Source organism: Dermacentor variabilis, chromosome 1 (genome assembly GCF_050947875.1).
Source record: "Dermacentor variabilis isolate Ectoservices chromosome 1, ASM5094787v1, whole genome shotgun sequence".
NCBI classification, from domain to species: Eukaryota; Metazoa; Arthropoda; class Arachnida; order Ixodida; family Ixodidae; genus Dermacentor; species Dermacentor variabilis.
Window position 1 is genome coordinate 225,986,200 of NC_134568.1, and position 23,232 is coordinate 226,009,431.

Here is a 23,232-nt window from a genome sequence, read left to right on the forward strand (position 1 = left end):
CAACTGGCAGCAGGCGGAATACAAACCCACGTCTTTGCATTACGCGTATGATGCACTTACCGCTTGAGCTACTGCTGCGCCGTTTTCCCATATATATATATATATGCAGTAGGAGGGGTGCATTATATAGAGAGCTTGTGTTGCTGTATATGGCACCCACAGTGAGCCAGAGTTGTGCGACTCTGCACGGCACTCGCTCTGCGCAGCTGCTGCCATTTGCCAAGTGGCATCACATGCTCAAAACAAGTTGACTTTTTGGAGGTGACGCCAAGTCTTCACATAATCCACCTGATCAAGCACTGTTGACGCTGTCACTCACTGCGTTTCTTTCCTCCATGGTTATCTCTTCAGCTTCTGCCTCCTTGTCAGTGGTCGCAAATGTTTTCCCTTGTGGGATCGGTTGTCACGAAGTCACTCTAGGGCAATGCCCTGACAGCTCTGGCAGTATGATAGGGTGCAGTGCACTGAACTGTCATAACCACAATTAAAGCGGTGAATCATTTTACTTGATGCCACGCAGGAAATCTCATACACGCCGCCAAGTGTAAAAATATATAGTCACTTTGTCTTTTGATCCAAGCACATCCCTGCAGATGTTGCTGAATTCAAAGTGCCATGAAAACTTTGTGCAATTAATCCTTTTTTCGTGCAGTGAATCCTTAAGGCATGCAGCTTCAGTCTCTGCATGTATCTTCTCAGTGCATGAAGCTCGTAATGCAGATAAACTCTAGATGTGACGTGACGTATATTATGCACATATGGGGGCTATACTGGAGTCATTAGTATCGACATAGTGGGGTAGGGCAATGGATGAGCGCACACACTTCCTCACAGCATATGCACGAATCAGATTGAGCGTTTATACTAAAACGCTAGATCTAAGAAGTGTAAAAAAAACAGCACTACATTTCATGCTTTAAATTCAGGCATTCATGCCATTGAGCTGTCACAAGCCATGATCACAACATACATGTCTAACGAATTACGCAATGTTAGGATGCAACCAAGGATGGAAAAAAGTTAATTTCTGTCCTGAACTTTTTCCCACCCTCAGTTGCACCTCAACATTGCGTAATAAGATGAACCAACTAGCCCAGCAACAAGTATTGATGCATAATGAAACAGCCATTATCTGGAAGCTTGGTATTGTACTCAACGCTTAAACCAGAAAGGCTCGCAGACGCTTTTACCTTGCGCCGGCATATGGCCTCAGTATGCATTCCATTTTCAGTAATTATATTTAAACATAGGCATAAAAACCTGGCACATTAATGGAATGTGAAAAATACAGTGCTCCTCAAAACATCTCCAAAAGACCCCCCCCCCCCCCCAACCCCAAGAATAAAAGTAACTGCGCTGTGGACAGTGCCACCAGAGCGAGTGCGGTTCCTGCATGTGAGAGGAATGAACTTGGACAACCTGTGCGAGTCCGTGACTGGCCTTGGTGTATGTACCCAGATGTGAAATTAATGTGGCAGTGTGGGCACATGTAAATGCATTCCTGTTTATAGCCAGTCTGATCCAGCAGAGACAGACAAGTATATGACATGAAGCAGAGTAGAGAGAAACAAAATGGAAAACTATAATCTGCGAAGAAACTTATAGTTAACACTAAGCTAATAGCAAGTGGTCAGCAAGCAAACATTCACATACACAATCTTTGCCTGCTGCACAATATTTATACTATAAAGCCACTAAATTGTCATTTCATAATGTCACCACAGCCCTTCAAACAAATTACATGGTGTATCCTACTCAACTTTTTTATGCCCTAGTGTTTGACATGGTCCGCGCAACAGTGGACAATTTATGCACAGTCACTCAGAGGTTGACATAAAGGACATTGCTGACATGCCAAAAAAATGCCCACCCGTCACCTTATGCCATGTTTGCTATTAAATCCACCACATGCTGCCAAAAGGCATGTGTTCAACCAGAAAGAACAGTCATAATCATGATTCTTCAACGTGTTCAATAGTAGATGCACCGAACACGGTGAAAAGGTACATTCTCAACTTCATTTGCATGTTGCCTGCGGTAGTCCCAGAGACAGTAGTCAACCAGTATTGAGTTGATTTCCTCAGATGGCTGCATTTTTTTCAACTGTTCTCGGACAAGCTGCAAAAGGCAGTGGAAACAAAACTTTATTGACTTTGCAAGTACTGTAAAGACTTGCAAAATAGCCACAGCTGTGTAACAGGTGCGCCCCATATATTGAATGAAAAAATGAAAAATTACATATTTTGAAATTTTATCACTGTAAAAGCCACAATTCCAACTTTACAAGGTAAAAAGAACAAGAAATTGGACTAAGTTGCATGTTTATGTGTTTTATAGTCACTGATGTCATCCATCTCAGCGTATGCAAGTCTGTACAGTAGTTCATTTGAAAAAAAAAAAAATAGTGAACTTCTGCAGATAAGTTCCTCAGCCCAGAAAGGTAAATTGTGCTTTTATGCAACGGCCACACTCCAGCTTTTCCTGCAAAACCTTGGAGAAAAAGGTGTGACTATTACATGAAACTATACATACTACATTCCCACCTTCAAATAAATAAATGATAAGAAAAAAAAATCATAAGCCATTCCACTCTGCGAAGCTGTGTAGCACACGACAAAGAGGTGACACAGAATTTTGAACAAAGGTACGAACACATTTATTGTCTTGATCGGTGGTCATTGTGACGAAAGGTACGCACACACATTTATTTTTATGCATTCGCATTCATTCTTGTTATACATTTGTTATAACCATTTGTTATATGCATCCGTGTTTCCATTTCACGATATATTGAGGCAAAGAATTTGAGACCGAAATCATCGCACCGACTGGCAGTGGGTCAATGCTGTCAGCGCCTTCATAGAGGGAGGAGCAGTATGGGAACGCTGGCATGATGAGCGCCATCAGAGCCAGCTGTGGAAGACGACGACGACGAAGGCACGAGCAGCGGCACGAGTGCGAAGGGAAGTATGAATGCTGGCATTATGAGCGGCAACGGAGCCAGGTGAGGAAGACGACAACGAACGCGCAAACAGTGGCACGAGTCATTGCTGATGATGACAGTTTTTGCTCGCACATAAAAATTTCAAGGCACCCTAGCCATAAACAGCTTTGCTGTAAAAAAATTACAGCAGAGCTCATCTCATGATGAACGTCTACAGTAATGCGATTAGCATTTGAGCAATATAGCAACATGCAGTATTTCTGAAGTCACATTTATTTAACATCTCTAGCGGTCGTTTTGAGACTTCCGCTGCTTCGGCTATATGCGGCATACTCCAGTATAGTCCAACCTTGCTATGACACTTGCTTGCCAAGGTTGCCCATGAACATGGCAGAATGACGACGACTGTATGATACCTATGCAGTGACAACGATATAGTGACGAAGAAGGAATTGCGTCGACAGAACAACAAAGACAATATGATGATGATGGCATGATGACAGTGGGATGATGATGATATAATCATGGCGGCAGAACGATGGCATGATGACGCATGCGTGATAGGGACTCAGTCTGATGACGATGGCATGGCAACAGTGGAATAATCATGACTTAATGACATCATCATTACGATAGGATGACAAAAAAGGAATGACGATGAATCAATGAAGCCGGTATGATGACAACATGATGAGAGTATTATGACAAGTGTGTGACAACGATGCCATAACAACAGTCTAATGATGAAGTTAGAGTGACAGCCATGGAATGACCGCGACATCATCACGACGACAGTACAACGAATGCATAATGACGACAGAATGAAGATGATTATATGACAACAGTATGAGGACAATGGCACGACAAGGACTGTATCAAAAAGCCTATATGGCAATGATGGCGTCATGATGACAGTCTACAGAGAGTCAGATGATAAAGCTACAGTGACGACAGCAGTACGATGCAGTGACGTAACCATGTAATCATGTAAACAGTAACCATGTTTCAATGACAATAACATGATTACAATAGAATGACGAAGGCAGTATGACGACAACGGCATATCAGCAATGGGATTATGTTACTGAAGTGATAACGATGGTAGTAAAAAAAAAAATAGCATGGCAACAATGGTATGACGACTGTAATAGTACGATGATGATGGCATGAGAAGAGTCGGGTGAATTACAAAGCTAAAATCATTATAATGGAATGACCATGATGGAATCACGATGATGGTATGGCAACAAATGCATGACGAGTGTATGACACCGACACAATGATGACAATGATGTGATTATGACTGTATCACGAAGCCTGTATGACGACAACAGCACGACAGGATCCCGATGACGAAGCTGGAGTGACAACGATGGCACAAGTACAACAGCATCATGATGGCGGTGTGACAAGAAATGCATGATGACTGTGACCACAAAGGTGTCACGATGATGGCATGATGAGAGTTCAATGACAAAGCTGAAGTCACAACAATGGCACCACGACTACGAGAACTTGCCTAGTGGCCCAAGCTATTAGATAACTAGGGCCACTGGACTGCCATAGAAGGCATGACAACGACGGTATGACGAGTCAGATCACAAAGCTGGGAGGACAACGATGAAACAACCACAAAGGAATCACGACCGTGAGCACACACCTAGTGGCCCAAACTGGTAGACAACTTGGGCCAGTGGGTCGGTGTAAGAGGATGGATGGATGGATCGATGGATGCGATGAAACAACCATGATGGCATCACGACCATGAGCACACACCTAGTGGTCCAAACTGGTAGACAACTTGGGCCACTGGGTTGGTGTAAGACAACGGACGGACGGACGGACAGGTAGATAGGCTCAATATGCCTGAAGTGGGAAAAGAATGCTAATCGCAATAAAATTAAGCCCAGCACATTCATGCAGTTAGTGCAGGCATAAATTACACCAGAGAATTGTCTTATATCTATGTTTGCCACTAGTGCATGAAGGTAATCTGCCAGACATGCACGTGTGATAGTTATGAACAAGCGAAACAGAAGACACAACACTGAATGATTCCATAACACCACATATTCTAATCCAGCTGCACGTCCCATGTGATGCAAGAAGTTGAGGACAATATGACAATTACACAATAAGAAAGAGGCTAACAAGCTTTTTTCTGGAAACTAAGCACTACAGAACTACAGTTTTCTACTAACTCTGTAGAATGCAGAAGTACACAAGCACAGGTATAGAAACATTACAGGAAAGGTGGTGACACTATAATATTTCAAAGCAGTAACCAGAATCGAACACTCAGATGTCCAATATGTAAAGGCACGGGAAACACAGGATGCCACAAGTTATATATGGTAAATAAAAACATGAAATGCAAGATGTTATGCAAGTAAACAGCTGTCAGCAAGCTAATAAACTGAGTTTTCATGTTTGGAGGCATTTAATATTTCCAATATAATCTTTTCTGGCAATCCTTGTCAAGTCTTGAACGACCACTTGAGGTTGTTTCTTGATTTATTATAGTACATTACAAGCTCCAGCTTACCTCACATGCATGAATTGTTGCCCCACGAATCTCTATTTCTTCTCTGCTTCCACTTTCCAAGATGCACCCTGGGAGAAGTCACATTATACCTAATTACGTTTACTTAACAATCCAGTTTCAATCACACTCTACGTGATTTCAAACCATTTGAACACTTTTAATGAACAATAAAGCTAAGCATTTTCTGGCTGTGTTCTCATCTTTTTATAAATGCCCTGAAGAAAGGCTTAAAGAAACCTATATTCTCTCAAAGCTTCAAATAATTCACTATTGAATGCCACTTTGTGGCTATGGCTTCAATGCTCCCAAAGCTCAACTTCTATGCTACCCCAGAAGCCCAGTTTGTTATTCTAAGTTGTATGCACAGAAGCCAAGACAACATGTGAGGTGATCATGTGCTTAATGAAGGTTGGTATAAGCCATGAGCACAGTAATGGCTAAGCCACAGTGGAGATGAGCTCCTGCTCCAGACAGGGTTCTTATTGCTAGTATGTTCCTGGGTTTTTAGTGCTAGTATGTTAGGTGAAGCTACAATGCCCCATCTTTCACTGTAAACAGTAGTTGTGAGCTAGAAAATGGGCTGATCATGTTCAAGTGTTCTATTTTTTCTCATGCTCTGGTTCAGCCCCCCCCCCCCCCCCCATAGCAAGACAACATAAATAAAGATGCCTGAGAAGACATACCTGGGACCATAGTAGTAATCACATGGTATCAAGCTCAGTGGTCTAGCCACTATGCCACAGCTGCATTGTACAATGCAAGTGCAAACAGATAACTTTTGCATTGTCAAATCATCCTCCCCACATTTCATTGAAAAATGTCCAGAATCAGCAAAATTATTGGTGCTGTGAAATTCATTTTGTGTGTTACTTGTGCGAAGTGAATAGCACGTACGAGATGAAGCGAACACTGCTCAGATATATAGTGAGAGCTACATCAAATATAATGTAAGTTTGACAATGTACTTAGCAAATGATAAGACAAGCACATAGAAAAATTCGCTTGATGATGACATATAAGGTTTTATGGCGAAAGGGCCAGGTATGGCCAAAGAGCGCCAAAAAATGTGCTTGAAAGATTAGCAGGTATACCTCTATGGTTTTCAGGAGCTTCATCTCCAGGTAGCCACTGAAGTTCTCCCAAAGTTTCGCAGGCGTACAGAGGTGGTGTTCTTAAGATTCATGTGGGAGTCTCTACAACAGTGGCTTGTAACTGCTGTTCGCAGTAACCGAGTCAAAGGAATCAAAGAGTCACTAGCATCTGGGGCTTGTTTCTTCCAGCTCTTTTATTATTATTATTATTTGGCAGGTCATTAATTCAACCATTGGGTAATGCGTAGGGATTATGTGCATGTACCTCATTACCGGTTACCTTAAATTGAATGCAAGTGCAATTTTTTACCATTCCTCAGATAAGCTCGTTTAACTCTTCCTGTGCTCAAGTGGGATGATAAAAAAAAGCCCCTTGTGTTCCATGTTGCTAAGAAATTGTATCGCACACAAAAAGATTTAGATTGATATTCCATCCACAGAATTTGTGACATGTATGACACAAACTCATCTCACTATATTATAGAGTTGACCATCATTATAACAAAACTCAGATCTGACATGAAGATACCTTCATTATATTTGATATTTGCTATAAGCATATATTCATTACATGATGATTTACTTTGTTATTATACAATAAATCATCATATCCATGTTATATTCATCATGGGGCACATATCCTGGAACAGTGCACTATGGACCTTTGAAAACCCTCACTTAGTTTTCCTACAAGAAAAAAAGAAAAGAGAGAAAACTTCATGCAGATTTTGCAAACATTCAGTAGGTATACATCAAGAAAAACATCAGCTGTTGCCATGATGCCCACCTGCTCGACCAAAATTAAGTGCGATAGTTGTTGGTAAATAACAGCCTTTAATAAATATTTCACCAGGCATTTTTTAAGTGGTTCATTAATATCTAAACTGGGTCTACTCACTACCCTTAATGTTTCACCTCAATATGTACACTTTCCTGGCGGTGAATACTCTTGGGAAAATGCCTCAGTTCTCTGGCTGCCGCTATGCCCACTCATGCCTCCAAGGCTCTTTGCAACCTTGTTTATAAGCTTTAGGATTTTACCAGGTATTACTTAAAAGGCTCACCGGCATCTACAAAGTTTCAACTCACTACCTCTATTTGCCTGTCTCTGCAGACTACTTGAAATTGACACCAACATGGATCGAAGACTGGAGAGAGGATAGTTGTGGCATAGCACAAACAAGTTTTTAACAGCTAACACTACAAAATTTCTTTGCCATTACAGGGAAGTCACAGTAGCAAAAGAATTGAGGCAAAAATTAGGTGCAGCAGTGCTGATCTTTTCTAGTACAAGACAGATGCACAACACACCTGCCAAGCAGTGAGGTGCCACAGACACTCTTCAATCTTTAAACTTCCACCGTAAGCATATTGGAAAGACAGCGAACTTTTTTTAATTGCATAGGTGTCTGCAGTGACTCACATTTGCCCTGCACTTAATTTATTCTATAAGAACAAATCACACTCTCTTGATGAAGGAGTTTTCATCATGGTAAGTCTTGTGGTATACCATGAGATTGCCTTGGAAGTCTGCAATGGGTTCATAGTAGCAACAAGCAGCAGCTAACAATGTCTGGTGCCCCTAGCACTGCCCATATGAATACTTTCTATAACGGGATTTTCTCTTAGCAAGTAAATTCAATTTCAAGCATTAATTAATGTGCACAAAGTTTGTGTACAAGATTTCTCAAACTCTTTAGAAATAACTTTGTAGGCACATGGAGTGATACTTAGTAAACAGGAGGGCACAGATGGACTGAAGTATCAGCAATATGGCAAAAAGCACAAACACGGTAAGAAGACTGTCTCGTATCAGTATAAGATAAGGATACCACATGCATCAGTGGACTGCCAGTATGGTCTATTTCTAGTCTTTGTCCTATGTCGGGGCTGTCTGCCATATTATGTCATCCTACCAACAAGTCCTGCCAACCATTTTGCACCACATAACAGTATTCATAAAAGGGACAGTTGGCAACCACACAAAACTAGCACAAAGCTACAAAGAAAAAGCAGAGGCTCCTCGGAAAGAAAGCCTTGCAGCTAAAAAAAAGATTGTCCTCGTTTGGGTATCGAACATGGCATCACCACCTTTTCAGGAAAGTTGCTCCACTACCTGGGCTAATCAGAGGCTAGCAGTTGGGACCGAATGCACTGAAAGTTAGTAATGCAAGGTCCGATTTCTGAATCAAGACAACTCTTACATCAACAGCAGTTCGGAGCTTGAAGAAGGGTTTACTTTCTACGTCGGTCCATTCCATTACAGTGCAGTGTGCCATGATCCATGCATTATTTAATGAGTATAAGATACGGATACCATATGTCATGCTTTACTTTAGAAGTTTGAAATTGGGTTTGTGTTGTCTACCTGTTCCCTTATAAAGTAGTGTGTTGCATTGTGCCGTGATCCACACATTTCTTGATAAGTTATAGGATATAAATTCCAAAAAAACATTTTACTGTGACAGCAGCTAAGAGCTCTGGTAACATAACACAAGCTTTGAGTCATGAGATAGACTGATGTGGCTCAAACTACAGCAACACCATCCCCTTACTGTATATATTTCTAAAAATTTTGTCAACAAGAACAACTTCCAGCATGAATGGCTTGTGGCACAGAGAAGTTGACAACAAGAACTAAGTGGACACATAACAGATGAATGTGATCAGAAAACACTTTTCACTCACATTAGTGACAAAGTGATGATCTTGAAACTGTCACATAAGCAAGAAGGCCGCTAGTGTTTTTTGAAATGACTGAACAGTATGTAACACTGGCACATCAACAGCAAAAACAAAAAAGTGGAGTGCATGACTCAAATTTAGACACACTTTAAAAGCATGGCTGCAGAAAGAAGAAAAATGTATCCAAGCACTCACCTTTATCGAGCAAGCTGGACAGGCGCGGAGAGTAACGTAAAGCTCCAAAATAGGCAAGCACTTGGGGCACACGGTAGTCAGCAAATGCTGTCAGCATGGCAATATCCTCAAAGAAGCCCAGGCCTTGGCCTTGAAAGCAGCTCCAGAGGTCAGCAACAAGTATTTGAGCCCGCTTGTAGAATGACACTACAATAGTTACAATGAAAATGTCAAAGTTAAACTGCACAAAGGGTTACCAGAGAGAGGACATGAGCTAGTTGGTCCATGATTGGCAAAACCATGAGCTGAAGCAAGGGACACAGCAAGGGACAGGACAGTAAAGAAATGCAACAGAGCAATGTTTTCATTCCCCTTCTAGAGTCTTCTACATCAGCATATGGTTACATCTTTCCCAGCTGGTTACAAGGTCAGCAGAATGTTGAATATCCTTCAGCGGATAGACAGCTGGCATGTTTTTGTGGTGTGAGAGCATGACTAAGAAAGACTGACACAAAGAAAGGAGTCAGCACAAGTGCTACTATAAACAAAATTGAAAAACTAATGAGATTAGCAACAACACAAATGAAAGTATCAGCCTTTCACTGGCTCCAGTTGTATTTTAGTCAATGTTATGAACAGTTATATGATAAGTATGATGGTATAATTAGGCCCACCAGAACGCATAGCTTTAGTATTGGTACTTCCATAATGCTAAACATACATTTGATGCTCCGTATTTTGCCACAGTGTATTGAAAGACGCTTCAGAGCATGTGGATTTTTACACAGCAGCTTGAGTGAACATGTTCACAATTTAATACAGGTAATGCAAGACAACTTGTTTAAAAATCCATTTTCATGAGAAAGGGCTTTCATCCTTTGTTATTGCCGGAAAAAAAATCACAGAAATGACTGCTTTTACGCTTAGCTTTGTCATCCAAAGTTCCATTTTAAAGTATACAGGATTCCATGTAAAGCACAGATTGCTTTCACTCCTTAATCATTCAGTGGTTAATATAGATTCAAGTGACTTCAGTGATTCAAGTGACAGTGGTTAATGAGATTCAAGTGAGATTCAAGTCGCCTGTGCAAGTGCAGTCACATTCGGCTCAGGGGTTCGCTCCATGGGCTTCACTGTCAGGGATGACTTGCCACCGGTATTGCCTCCAGGTCTGCAACTGCTGTCACAATTGGTAAATGGTGCGGCTCCGAGGGCTTCACGGTGACTTACAGCTGGCATTCCCTCGGGGTTTGCAAGCGCTCAGTGGGGGGCGACGGGATGTTTTCGAGCGACCTTTCCGAGCTGCAAGGCAGCTCTGCTCAGGACCCTGGTTACCTGGAACCGTGCCGGGCTCCCGTTGCACTTTCAGGAAGAGTCAAGCAGTGGGACAATAGCTCCACGTGCGGCTCACGAGGTGGGTGGGGGTCGCCAACTTGTCTGGACGTGCTGCGCCTTGGGAACGTGGTAGAAGCGCTGCTGCGCACCTTAATTAGGTGCGATGGCGATTCGATGTGGTCTGGTGAACTCGAAGGATGCCAGGAAAAGGTGCTGCGCCTCGGGAACGTGATAGATGCACTTCTGCACACCTTAATTAGGTGCAACGGCGATTCGATGTTGTCTGGTGAACTCGAAGGATGCCAGGAAAATGTCCCGTATCTAACAGGATACTGTAGGGCAAAAATTCATCCATACCATTGTTTCCTTCTATAAGGGACGTTTGACAATAAGTGAACCTTTTCTTGAATGAGGTTGAGCTTTTCATTTAAAGTGTCTGCGGCATGACGCTTTACATGATATCTGAAGCAATGTGGCTTGATTCATCGACGTTTTTCTTCAGTGGAGAGCATACAGAAGGGCCTAAGCAAGTCTACGGATTCTATGCACGTGAGCTCACAGGATGCTTTGTCAAACGGACTGAAGTGCCACCCACATCGACTTCCTTGGATGCAGTGGCTATAAGAGGTTCATCACTCGAGAATTCTTTCAGTGGGCATGTCAGCTGGCCACCATTGAACAGGATGTCAAACCCATTCTATTTCACACAGGTGAGCAATAAGCATTCAACAATTAAATCTAGCGACCGATGTCTAACCCAGCTGATGTGCCCAAATAGCTTATGTGCTTTGCTTGGTTATGCAAAAGACGTTGTGCTGTCTCTTTTAATACTCTGTGGTGACATGGAATCTAATCCAGGGCCCGAAACAGAAATGATGCTGTGCAAACTTCTTGATGGCCAAAAAGAAATAGATAAAAGATTTAGAGAAAATAGAAAATAAGCTTAACAATGCCAAAGAATCAATGGTAATTGTTACACAACTTGGAGGTAAAATTGTAAATTTGGAACAAACTGTGGAGCAGTTGGATAAGAAATTGAATGAGTTTGAGGATAGCAGCAGGCAGGACAATCTTCTTGTGTTTGGCATTTTGGAGCTTACTGGAGAAACGCCAGAATCACTTGCACAGACAGTGGTTGATGGCTTATTTCGAGATATGCTAGGTTTCAAGTCTCTTCGGTAGAACATATTCATAGAATTGGCCAGCGGCATACTAACAAACCATGCCCTAGCCCTATAATCTTAAAGCTTTTTTGAGCATCGTGAAAAAGTTGCCATCTTGGGAATATGCTACAAATTAAAGGGAAAGCACATCTCGGTCTCTGAAGATTTCTTGGCCACCACTAGAAAAATTCGAAGGTGTCTTTTGGATAGCACAATTGATGTCAGAAAAGAAGGAATAAAAGTGAAACAGATCTATAAATAAATAAAAATCGGCACAGAACTATATGACAGAGAAAGAATTGAAAAAAAGCGGATACCTAACAATCAGCGCCACAGAACCAAACAGCAAGTGAACAGCCAGCACTGCACAGATACGAGGGGGACACAATGAATCAAAGAAGGCCGCAAAAACACTTTCTGATGTCTTAACCTAAATGCCCGAAGTATAGTACACAGCTGACTTGGAAAGTATTGTTTTCGCCCACAGCTCCCCATGCAATAGTGATTACTGAAACCTGGCTGCATGACAACATAAGTGACTCAGAAGTTGTACCACATGGCTATTGTATTTACCACAAGGACAGAAGCACCCGGGGTGACGGCGTTGCTATTTGATACCAAGAGTCGTTATGCATTACAAGACTACCGGATATTATAGAGAGCGTTTGGGTAAAACTTCACTTTGATTAATTACATTTCGTAAATGCTGAGCTTTACCCCCCCCCGCCCCCTAACAGTGATAACTCATTTTTCGAAGCACTTAACGAATTCATGTGCAGCAACCGCACTTCTAACCTCATGCTAAGACTGGCGACTTCAATGTTCCATCAGTGATCTGGGATGCCAATTTTCCTGAAGCTCCTTGTGGTTTTGATGAGCCCTTTGTAGACATTGTTTTGTTACACAGTTTGCCACAGCTAGAAAAAGCACCCATGCAAATACACAATGACAGCCAATCAATTCTGGATCTTTTTCTTATTAAGCGACAGTATCCTTGACCGCGACCCAAACATTGACATATTCAAAGGTATCTCGGGCCACAAAATGCTGTGTTTAAATCTGAAATCAAAATTCTGATCGAGGCTGTCAAAAAAAAGGAATGTATTGTGCCTGTATTCTCGCATACTAGAGACGTCGATATACTGGATGTTTTTGATAGTTCATTTTCTAAGTTTGTCTCAATGTATGAATCAGATGCATTTTCTGTTGATTATATGTGGTGTTTGTTTAAGAGCCTAGTCTTAAACATAAACGTGAAACGTACACAAACGTAAAATACAGTGCACACATAATCCATGGATGAAGAAAGGGATCGCACGTCAATGATGCAAGCTAAACAAATAAAAAATACAGCTCAGACTGCATCCATGTTCCAACGGTATAGATATCAATCAGAGCTACATGAGCTGCGAAAAAATAGCATTAAAGAAGCCAAAGATTCCTACAAAAGCGTTTGTCTGAAAAACTTTGTCTTGTCAGCAGAAAAATTTTTTAGATACATTTTGCAAAAAAAGAAATCTGCCCCTACTCTTTCTGTCAATGGTATCCCTGTGAGAGATAGCGCAATAAATGCCGAAGCACTGAATACATATTTTGGTTCTGTATTTTCAGCTGTTATTGGTTGGACACCAGAATTTGATCATTTTGATAGCGTGGCATCTATTAATGATGTGTGTTTTTCTGAAGGAGGCATACGTCTGTTGCTGTTAAATTTAGACATCAAGAAATTGCCATGCATAGATGGAATACCCAATAAGTCTTTAATACCCTATGCAGAATGGTGCTCGAAATATTTGTTTATTATTTAAGAAATCGTTATCCCTTGTGGGACTCCCAAGCGACTGGAAATACGCAAAAATCACTTCGATTCCTAAAACAAGCGTGCCATCATATGTGTGGTCATACTGGCTGATTTCCTTGTGCAAAGCTATTAGAGGACATCATTTTTAAATATTTTTATTCCTTAAAAATAAAAGCATAATTGGTTCCCTCCAGCATGGTTTTCACCATGGTCATTCAGCAGTAACTCAACTCATCGAAACTATCCATGATATATGAGCTGCCCTAGACAGACACAATCAGGTTGACATTATATTTTTAGTTTTTGAAAAGGCTTCTAACCACGTTTCCCATCGAACATTATTATTGAAGCTAAAGCCAATACTAAAAAATACCTCGCCACTAGCTTGGATAGAGGCCTACCTTTCATGTAGATGTAAAGTAGCATGCATTGACAACTTGAATTCATGCAACATTGCACCATGGTCAGGCATTCCACAAGGGTCCGTTCTTGGTCCTCCTTTTTTTTCTTGTGTTTAATAATGACATTGTTCAAAGCATTCTCGCCAAGATACGGCTCTTTGCTGATGATTGTATTATACACCACAAAGTTACTTCACCTAATGGCCAGGTTTTACTAAACACATCTTTGAGCATTCATACATGTGTTCAAAGTGGCAAATGACCATTACTCACAAAAAGAACTCGATAACCTTCCTATATTGCTTTGATAATCAACCCCTAGCTGTGGCAACCAACTATAAGTATTTAAGAAATATTATCTCTCACGACCTCAGGTGGAATGACCAGATTGATTATATCCAAAGGAAGGCGATGAAAAAGCTAGGATACTTGAGGAGGCGTTTGGGTAGGTCTGCACAAGAAATCAAACTTCTGGCATATAAAACCTTTATTTTGCCTTTACTAGAATACCCTGCAGCTGTATGGGATCCACACGCAAAAAGAAAGATTTCAATATTGGAAAAAATACAGAGAGAATCAGTTAGGTTCACTTGTAACAAATACAGTTAGCAAGCACCACCCACAGCTCTCTTAGAAAACGCCAATCTCAAAAAGCTAGAAATTAGGCAATACCAGGAGTGAATGAAACTTTTTTATATCCTTCACCACGGACAATTAAGAATTAAGAGGACACATATCTAAGTGGCACAAACTGATGCCCCCCCTACCGTGGTCATATCATTCTAAAAGAAAGTGACTGAGCTCGCATATTTCAACATTCTTTTCCAATAACTATTAACCAAGTGGAATTCACTTTCTGCTGCTGTTGTTGAATGCTCAATGGTATCTTTCTATTTACATTCCATAGAATCCATTGAAATAAACAAAATACATAAGCTGAATTACATAATCTGGCCCAGCTGTGTCATGCAGCAACAGTGGGCAGGAAAGCCATACGGTCATTTGGTACCCATTATATTCATGCATGTAACTCTGATATGTTACCCAATACAGCATTATTATCCACAGTTTGTTACAGGGTTAGAGTCTCATTGGTTCCCTCTAATCAAATGACTTGTGAAAGGACAGTACAGCAGAGGGGCACCACTGGGACAAGCAAGCAAGCACAAATGCACACACATACGAACTGTACATAGAAGTCGAAGTGCCATTCACCTGCAATAGCTCCCTCACAGATAGGTCTACAAGATTACATAGTTACAAGTTACAAGTTACATACAAAACTCGCAAGGAGTTGAGAAACATTAAGCAACCAATTTCTAGAGTTGTGCCTTCTGAAAATTGTGTGAACCTTGAACTTATTTAGTTCAACATGAGGTGGCATTCCTCGCAAATACTGTCGATTCTTAGTGCAGAAAAATTACCAAAAGAAAAAATTGCAGCACTTACAGCTAAACTGCCCCAGAGAAATTGCAGCAAGTGTAAAAATGGCAATGCACTTTCCAAACAAAATTAAAACATTTCACGGACCTCTAACACCATCAAATGTTCCTTCATCTTGAAATGATGTGAAGTTTTTCACAACCTTCTCCAGCAGTGTCTGGCAGCTGTTTTTACATTCTAGAATGCAGTTGGCAAATGATCCGTCATACGCCTGTATTCAAGATTGGAGGAAAAGAAAATAAGCAGACCAGGTTTCACAACACAGTTGAGGTCATTAATAGTGACTAGACAAGTATATTCTACCGCAAGTAAATAACTAACCACTGTTTATACAAAACAGCATCCTATTGTTACCCTCTAAAAAATATTTTCCTTAAAGGGACACTAAAGTGAAAAATGATTTCTTCTGCATCAGTAAATTACCATTCTACAACACCAAAAACACCACTCTTACAACGATAAGACATTTGGTAAGCCAGAAAAAGCGCAAGAACGAAATACGGGTGGCGACGCCTACTTAAGTTCCCGCACCTGGGGGCTGTGACATCTTGGATTTTGATTGCATCTTCTAGGGCCTACTAAATATATATAGCGGTACAGATTGACTACATCGTGTTCTAAAGGAACCAAATATTAAACATGGCAAGTTTTGGGAACCTTTATTCAGCCAACGCAGCCCAAATGCGAAAACATACTTTGGAATCCCTGACATCACGCTGACGTACCGGCGCTGGGGTTTCGGCGCGAAATTCTAATACTGATACTTGAACCTTCATTTTCTCATCTAATAATTAAACTATTTTTTTTAAATGACTGCCTGCAGGGTTCTCAAACAATGCTTCATTAGTCTAAATTCATTTATTGTTTCGCTTTAGTGTCCCTTTAAGTACTGCCCCAGTCAGACAAGGTTTCTAAATAAGAATACCAAATTGGTTCTTCAATTCTGCCTGCAGCAGGCATTCAGGATGAAAAAAAACAAAACGGAACATTTTTTTTTTCCTTTTAATTTACAATACAGTCGAACCCACTTGTACTGATACCGGTTTTAACTATACATCGGTTAGAACAATGAAAAGCTGCTGCACCGTCAACTTTTGTATGTTTTCCATGGTGAGATAACTCGCTTAATACAATGCCCCGATGTGGCACTATCTGTTATCACGATGAAGTCTGGCTGTTGGGCGTCCGTGCCAAAAGGTAGTGAAATGTGAAATCCTTGAAAAGAAAAAAAAAAGAAAAAGATCAAGAAATTCGAGCTGCTGCACGATGGGCTGCTGCTCCAATAGCCGCCACGCGCTCATTTTCCAGCCATCTCTGCACGCCTCTCTGCCATTATCGTTCCACCCCTCCGAACACGAATGGGCTGTGCCAATTGTGCAGCTCGCAGATTGCTCGCATGTTGCTCGCTTTCTTCTCATTCAGCGCAGTTCTGCTAACAGCTTAATCACTCGCGTTATTCCTTGTTGGGTGTGCCAAAATTGTTCCTGGCCACATGGTTTCTCAGGCATATTTGGCCAACAGTTGGTTTGACTCACCATCGAAATGGAAGATGGCTTATGCGACCGCTGATCATAGGCAGTGCAAGACGTTGCCGGTGAAAAGAAAGTGCATGGCTATAGATTTGAAAACTAAGTGCTTCTAACCGATGAGGTGATTGTTGTGAATGTGCTTGCATCGGATAGCACTGGTAGCGATGGCAGCAATTACATGGAAGGGCAGGCTGCCTCAACGTTGTCCTCACAGGAGGCTCAGCACATGATTCAGTTTGTCCGGGGCTTTGTTTTTGCGAGGAACCTTCCGCAGCACTACATGGAGCAGCTGGATGCCTTGGAGAAGAATGTTGGCAAGCTTCGTGTAAAATATGCAAGGCTGAAGGACAGGCTTTTCTCGTGCAAGCCAGTGAGAGTTACGTGGCAAGATGCTTGTGGCAATCTCGCCTCATCGTTTCTTCTGCATTTCTCAAGCTGACAAGCTGCTGTAGCAGCCTTCTCGCAATTTTTAAAAAGCCCTTTTCGGGGCCACCAAAGTGATGCCATCCCCCTATTTCGATTTTTTTCATGCAACCCGGTTGTAATTATTGGTTATAACAATGGAATTTTTCATGGCACTCGAATATTGTTATAAGTGGGTTCGACCGTATCCCCTTTCATAAATGTTTCTGAAGAATTAATTTCACTGTCTTATCAGTCGCCTATTCATTCCTTATATTCTTGGTGTTAAAATATTTCTAGACACTACCTTCCCACCTTTTCTTATGTTCACTTTGCTTCCTCTTGCCATTGTAGTACACTGCCAATGTACTCTTGCCAATCCAGAATTTGTCAATACAGTACTTATTACACAACCAAGCCATCTGTCTTGCCTCTTTGACACCTGCCGCACTCTACGGCCTCGACAGTTACTTGGAGGTGCACATTTTATACTGCCTTTCCTTATTACTCCACACATCCAGCTCGGCATCCTCATTTCAGCCACGCACACCTCCTTTATGTTAGACAGATGCTGCTACTAAAGCAGTTGCTGCTGGAGTCATCATATGGGTCAGGCGTGTGCATGTCAACAGGTCAGGTTCGAATTATCTGGCAAAGGCCAATTTTAGGATCGAAATAACGAAAGTTTGGGCCTATAGAAATGCATGTGCACCAGCCAGCAGCTTTGGTCAGGATCGAATTAACTGAAAAATTGAATTAATGGATGTGTATTGTGTAATGAAGCAGACGCGCCCCTGTGTATGTGCCGTCTGAAGAGGAAGACGAAGGGCCGTGCTGTGATCGCGAGCGAGCCCCGTGCTACGAACAGCCCTTGCAGTGCCTTGATTTACCTAGCGTTCCACAACGTTGTGAACGACAATAAACCTCGTCGCATTTGGTGAAGGTTGCTGAGATCCTTCGCCTCGTCCTGGAGCTCCGCAATCGAACCCTGCCAACAAGATCGCCCTGCACTATACCTGATCCCGCCACCTCGTTGCCTGCACCACCGGCTGCCACTGTCATCTGCGCCGGCGTCCCTCATCAACGCGACCCACCCATTTTCAATGGGACCGCCGAACACGACGTGGAAGACTGGCTGTCATCGTATGAACGTGTAAGTGTACATAACAAATGGGATGACCAGTCTAAGCTGACCCACCGCGCCTTTCTACCAAGCCGACGCAGCCAAACTTTGGTTCTTCAACCACAAATCAGACTTTACAAGCTGGCCCGCGTTTAAGACTCTGTTTGCGGAAGTGATTGATCGCCCAGCTGTGCATAAGCTACGCGCTGAACGGCACCTACACCAGCGTGCACAGCAGCCTGGAGAGACATTCCCCAGCTACATCGAGGATGTTCTCGATTTGTGCAAGCGGGTAAATCCCAGCACGTCAGAGAATGACAAGATCAAACACATCCTCAAGGGCATCGAGGACAGCGCATTCCAGATGTTGCTGGTCAAAAGCCCAACTAGCATGTCAGTCCTCATTAACCTCTGCCAGAGCTTTGACGAGCTGCGCCACCAACGTTTTATCACCCGCCAGAATATTCAGCACGCCGATTCCGTCTCGAGCATCGCGGTTTCTACCGACATAACCAACTCCACCCTCTCGCAGCATATTAAAGATTTTATTATGCGATGAGGTTTATTGTCGTTCACAACGTTGTGGAACGCTAGGTAAATCAAGGCACTGCAAGGGCTGTCCATAGCACGGGGCTCGCTCACGATAACGGCCCGGCCCTTCGTCTTCCTCTTCAGACGGCACATACACAGGGGCGCGTCTGCTTCATTACAATTGCACATATTTGTCTTGCTAAAAAATTTGGTGCATGTCAGATCTCTACTTTGGACACATAGAAAGTGGGAACCCATTTGATTCGGAGGCATATTCGAATCTGGCAAATAGTGGCCAATGAATCAGGGGTATGTTTTAGCATTTTGTATCAATTTCATCGATCTTGTCAAGGTCAAATTAATAGAAGTTGACTGTACTAGAAAGTAAGTGGACAGGACCAAATCCTTGGCCCGATCACCCCTCTCTGTAGTTGAGATCAACAGCACAAACTACCACCAGCTTTATGAAGTTTTACAGATATGCACACTATTTTCTGAGAAGGTAACTTATACTGGTACAGGTGTAAAAATTCATACTAATTGCCGACAGCTGTACTTCCATTACAGATAGAAAACAAAACACCATTTGTAGGTAATAACCATCAAGTCCCTAAAAATCAAGTTCCTCAGCTCCTCATATTCATTTGTAGGTAAATGTAATAAGAAAATTATGAAACTGATAAGACACCAAAACATGTGTTATCAGCACTAGATGAAATGAAGTAAATTTAAGCTGTGGGTCATTGGCATTGGACCTACATTGGACAAGACATGGCCCCATTCTTGCAAAACTTTGTGTCTTTCCTTGAGCAGGGGGATCTCCACATTTGTATCAGACCGAAATATATGCTGCACTTGCTGCAAAGAAATGCTGCGGCAGAATTCGGCACTGAGAAGGGGAACACCTTCCTGGAAGATTAGGCAGAAAAATAAGCATTGTGTGTAAGCATAGAAGAGTGTGTACACATGACCTCAAACAAACAACCATTAATCACTTGCTATCTTGTTTGCATTGCACACTAGCATACTTTGGTAATAAGAATAATCACGTTATAGTAACTGCATAAGAGAAACTTGTCATTGTTAACACTACTCTGCAATCACCTTCACTACTCACATGAACGAAGCATAAATCTACCATGGGAACATTAATAGAGTCCTAGAACAGCATACACAAGAGCACTCAAGGTACACAAAAAAATTGCAATGGTGGAAGCACATATATGCACAATCAAAACTCAGTTTGGGTTCTTTAGTACGCATGGTGGAAAGTGTCAATTATTTTTAAAACTCTCTTGATGTTGTAGAAGGGCACAACTTGATACCTGCAATATGTGTGCAGAAATACTGGTGTCTGGCTGCAATGCATTTTAAATTAGTGGGCACCCACTTTACACTGCAGCTTGATTGCACATGTCCCAATACAGGTGACAGTGCTTACATGCTATATTTTTTAAAAGACATAATGAAATGAAGCTGTCACATCCTTGAAGTCGAACTACTTACAGTGAATTGACTTTTCTTTAGCAAGCGAATTCAGTCCAAACATTTTGTGGATCAGTTCCTCTTTATCTGAAGTTTGACGATTCGTTTTACTCATTTTCAGCATCAGCGCTATATCAGTTGAGGGTAGAAATCAAAGTGAGTGGTGTGATGAAAAATTGCCTCACCTCCAAAGCGCGAGCCACAACAGCACATAATGAATAGTAGCCAGTATGCAAAGTGCCATTCCATTGCACTGCAAACCGTTGTGTACTGTCTTCTGACCAGAAGTTGAAGTTCAGGGCATCGACAAGAGAAACCCATTGGGCTGCAGAATCATCCGCAACCTTTGGATGCAATGGGTGATCTCTCCACGCATGTGTCCCAACTAGGCCTCTGTTGTAGCAGTCCAGCACCTGCGTTGACGACACTTTAGCAACTGCTACATTCTTTTGGACGGATCGTTGAATTAATAATCATCTGGACACCCACACACATACACAGAAAATGTGTTAATGATTGAGGAATACATTGATAAAGCCGGTGACCAGGACTGACTGCGACCTGCCTGCTTGCATATCTCTATGAAAAGAGTAAATATGTACAGGATTTTACATATCGCTTATGGTTACCAACTCGGTTATTATGGCTTGCTTCAATTTTGCATGCAGCCAATCAAAATCCAGAGAAAACTAAGGTTTGGCACCAAAGCTAGCACTATTTTGTCACATGCAGGTCTTCACTGACAAAGAACACAAATGTTATCAGAAAAAAAAACAAAATTTTTTATTCATTCACTAGCGTAGATATGTTGGTTACATCTAGCATGTGAGCGGGCACAGCAAGCAGGACTTAAATCTCTTATCCATCCTCACTATCACAAACTCCCACCATTCTTCAATAATGTCTGATAAACCTTACAAGCAATGCCTGTAAATTGAGATTAGGCACAAATAAATAGACATGCACGAACAAATAGACACAACCTATACAAACAGTACAAGCACCCTTGTTTGTTATCATCTATTGTATCCATTAACTTTTGTGCCAAATCTCCAAGGCAAACAAGCACCAACAAGGCCAAAAAGAAGTCCCACGAAATGCCCGTTAGTTTCACGACCTATGTCCACAAAGCATCTTTTATTCGTGACCAGTAGCTTAATTTCCTCTAACTCAAATATAATAACACCTCCTCTTCCGTACTCTAATTACTACAAATATCTCAGTGGTAGAGCAGTAATACATGCAAACAAAACTGACTTTCTTGATAACTTGCAAATTGCATGTTGGCAGGTGATCTACTTCGCATACATTAACGTGTTTTTAATACATCTCATTGCTATTTATAGCGGCAAGGCACAAACTTCGCCACTTAATCCCTCAGTCGTAGAACCAAGTACTGGTGCGAGCAATGCCTGGAGACCAGAGATGCCACGAAAAAAACTTTTTCTTTGCAGCCCAGGCATGCAGGCTGAAATCAAGTGGCACAGACTATGTGCTCATGTTCGACCAATGTAATGCACTGAGACAATTCCATGTTGCACACTTGCATTAGAAGATATTCAAATTTTTTCCCTGATGCCATGAACTTGTGCCGCGCCTGTACGTACATATGGCTGAGCTTCACAAATCTTGACACTAGAACTAAATGTAAAACCTAATTCGAGATTACTACGTAAGTAGCACAATAGATGCAGCACAGAGTTAACGAGAACACAGCAATCAGAAAAGAAACCAGTTGTACTACGCTGTACAAAAGAAAACATTTTCTACATTTATGGCTTGTAAAATTCAGCACGCAGTGAACGTAATCTCCCACTTACATCGGTTACTACTACGAGGAATGGCTCGACACGTACGTTTTTATCAATGTCAAGACATCGTAATCGGCTTGCAGAAAGGCCTTAGCGTGCTCTTGACAGTACAAGGAGCGCTGGCATCAACACAAAAAACGCAGTCATAACGATAGAACGTTTAAGCAAAACATTGCAAGACTACGTTTGTACCGCTGTGTGCCTACCGAGCGCCAAACAAACAACCGATGACTCCGGTAATTGAAAATACGTGAGATTGAACCCTCGCTACATCATCCACCACAACTTGGTTCGTGTGGTGCAGCTGCACGTCTTGCTGATCTAATTATGCATGTAATGCTACTATATACACACAAAATATCTTGTAAATGCACTCACAACATCTGCAACCTTGCAAATGCCGCCACGGTCAATGGTTACGTCTCTAGCGTTTTTGACGATGTAATCTGCCGAGTGCCTCGGACTTAGCACGCCCATTCCTAGGAAACAAGACGAAGTAGAAATGTAGCGCGCGCATGGTCATTAACAAAATTAAGTGACGAGAAGAAACTGCGTAAGTGACACTTGCTTAACGTCCAAGCACGCTTAAAGCGTCTCAACAAGCACGCTGTCACGCTGCAGCCTTGTCTGTCCCAACTATAACATCAAGAAAAACCACAAGTGATTTGGTCACCCCTTCGACTTCACTTTAAGCGACTTAAAAAAGGTTTCTCGCTTTTTTTAGCTGCGCACGTGGTACCGAAGAACACACGCACGGCCTCACCGACCT

The 23,232-nt window shown here is 41.9% G+C and overlaps 2 protein-coding genes across 3 annotated transcripts in view; both read right to left on the bottom strand.

Moving 5' to 3' along the window:
* Nucleotides 1-9,498, bottom strand: part of LOC142557825 (protein BANP-like) — a 56,553-nt gene extending 47,055 nt beyond the window's left edge. For both annotated transcript variants that reach the window (XM_075670019.1, XM_075670011.1), the window contains exons 1-2: nucleotides 9,461-9,498; nucleotides 5,490-5,557 (exon numbers count right to left, since the gene is read on the bottom strand). In XM_075670019.1, the coding sequence (XP_075526134.1) occupies nucleotides 5,490-5,500 (11 nt within the window). In that variant the 5' untranslated portion in view covers nucleotides 5,501-5,557; nucleotides 9,461-9,498. The remainder of the gene's footprint in view (nucleotides 1-5,489; nucleotides 5,558-9,460) is intronic.
* A 157-nt stretch (nucleotides 9,499-9,655) lies between these two features.
* LOC142557856 (queuosine 5'-phosphate N-glycosylase/hydrolase) lies at nucleotides 9,656-23,079 on the bottom strand. Its single transcript, XM_075670066.1, has 6 exons — nucleotides 23,032-23,079; nucleotides 22,842-22,942; nucleotides 20,838-21,065; nucleotides 19,927-20,076; nucleotides 15,670-15,793; nucleotides 9,656-12,300 (listed from the first exon to the last, which is right to left on the bottom strand). The coding sequence occupies exons 2-6, from the start codon at nucleotides 22,938-22,940 to the stop codon at nucleotides 12,218-12,220; spliced, it is 684 nt and encodes a 227-aa protein (XP_075526181.1). The 5' UTR covers nucleotides 22,941-22,942; nucleotides 23,032-23,079; the 3' UTR covers nucleotides 9,656-12,217.
* Between the last annotated feature and the right edge of the window lie 153 nt (nucleotides 23,080-23,232).

Bases quoted from the DNA above. Each gene is read 5' to 3' on its own strand.
- LOC142557856 (XM_075670066.1), bottom strand. From the start codon at position 22,940: ATGGGCGTGCTAAGTCCGAGGCACTCGGCAGATTACATCGTCAAAAAC. The intron at 21,066-22,841 runs GTGAGTGCATTT...TCGTCAACGCAG, and splicing joins TTTGCAAGGTTGCAGATGTT to GTGCTGGACTGCTACAACAG. The intron at 12,301-15,669 runs GTCCGTGAAATG...GTATCTGTGCAG, and splicing joins AACATTTGATGGTGTTAGAG to TGCTGGCTGTTCACTTGCTG.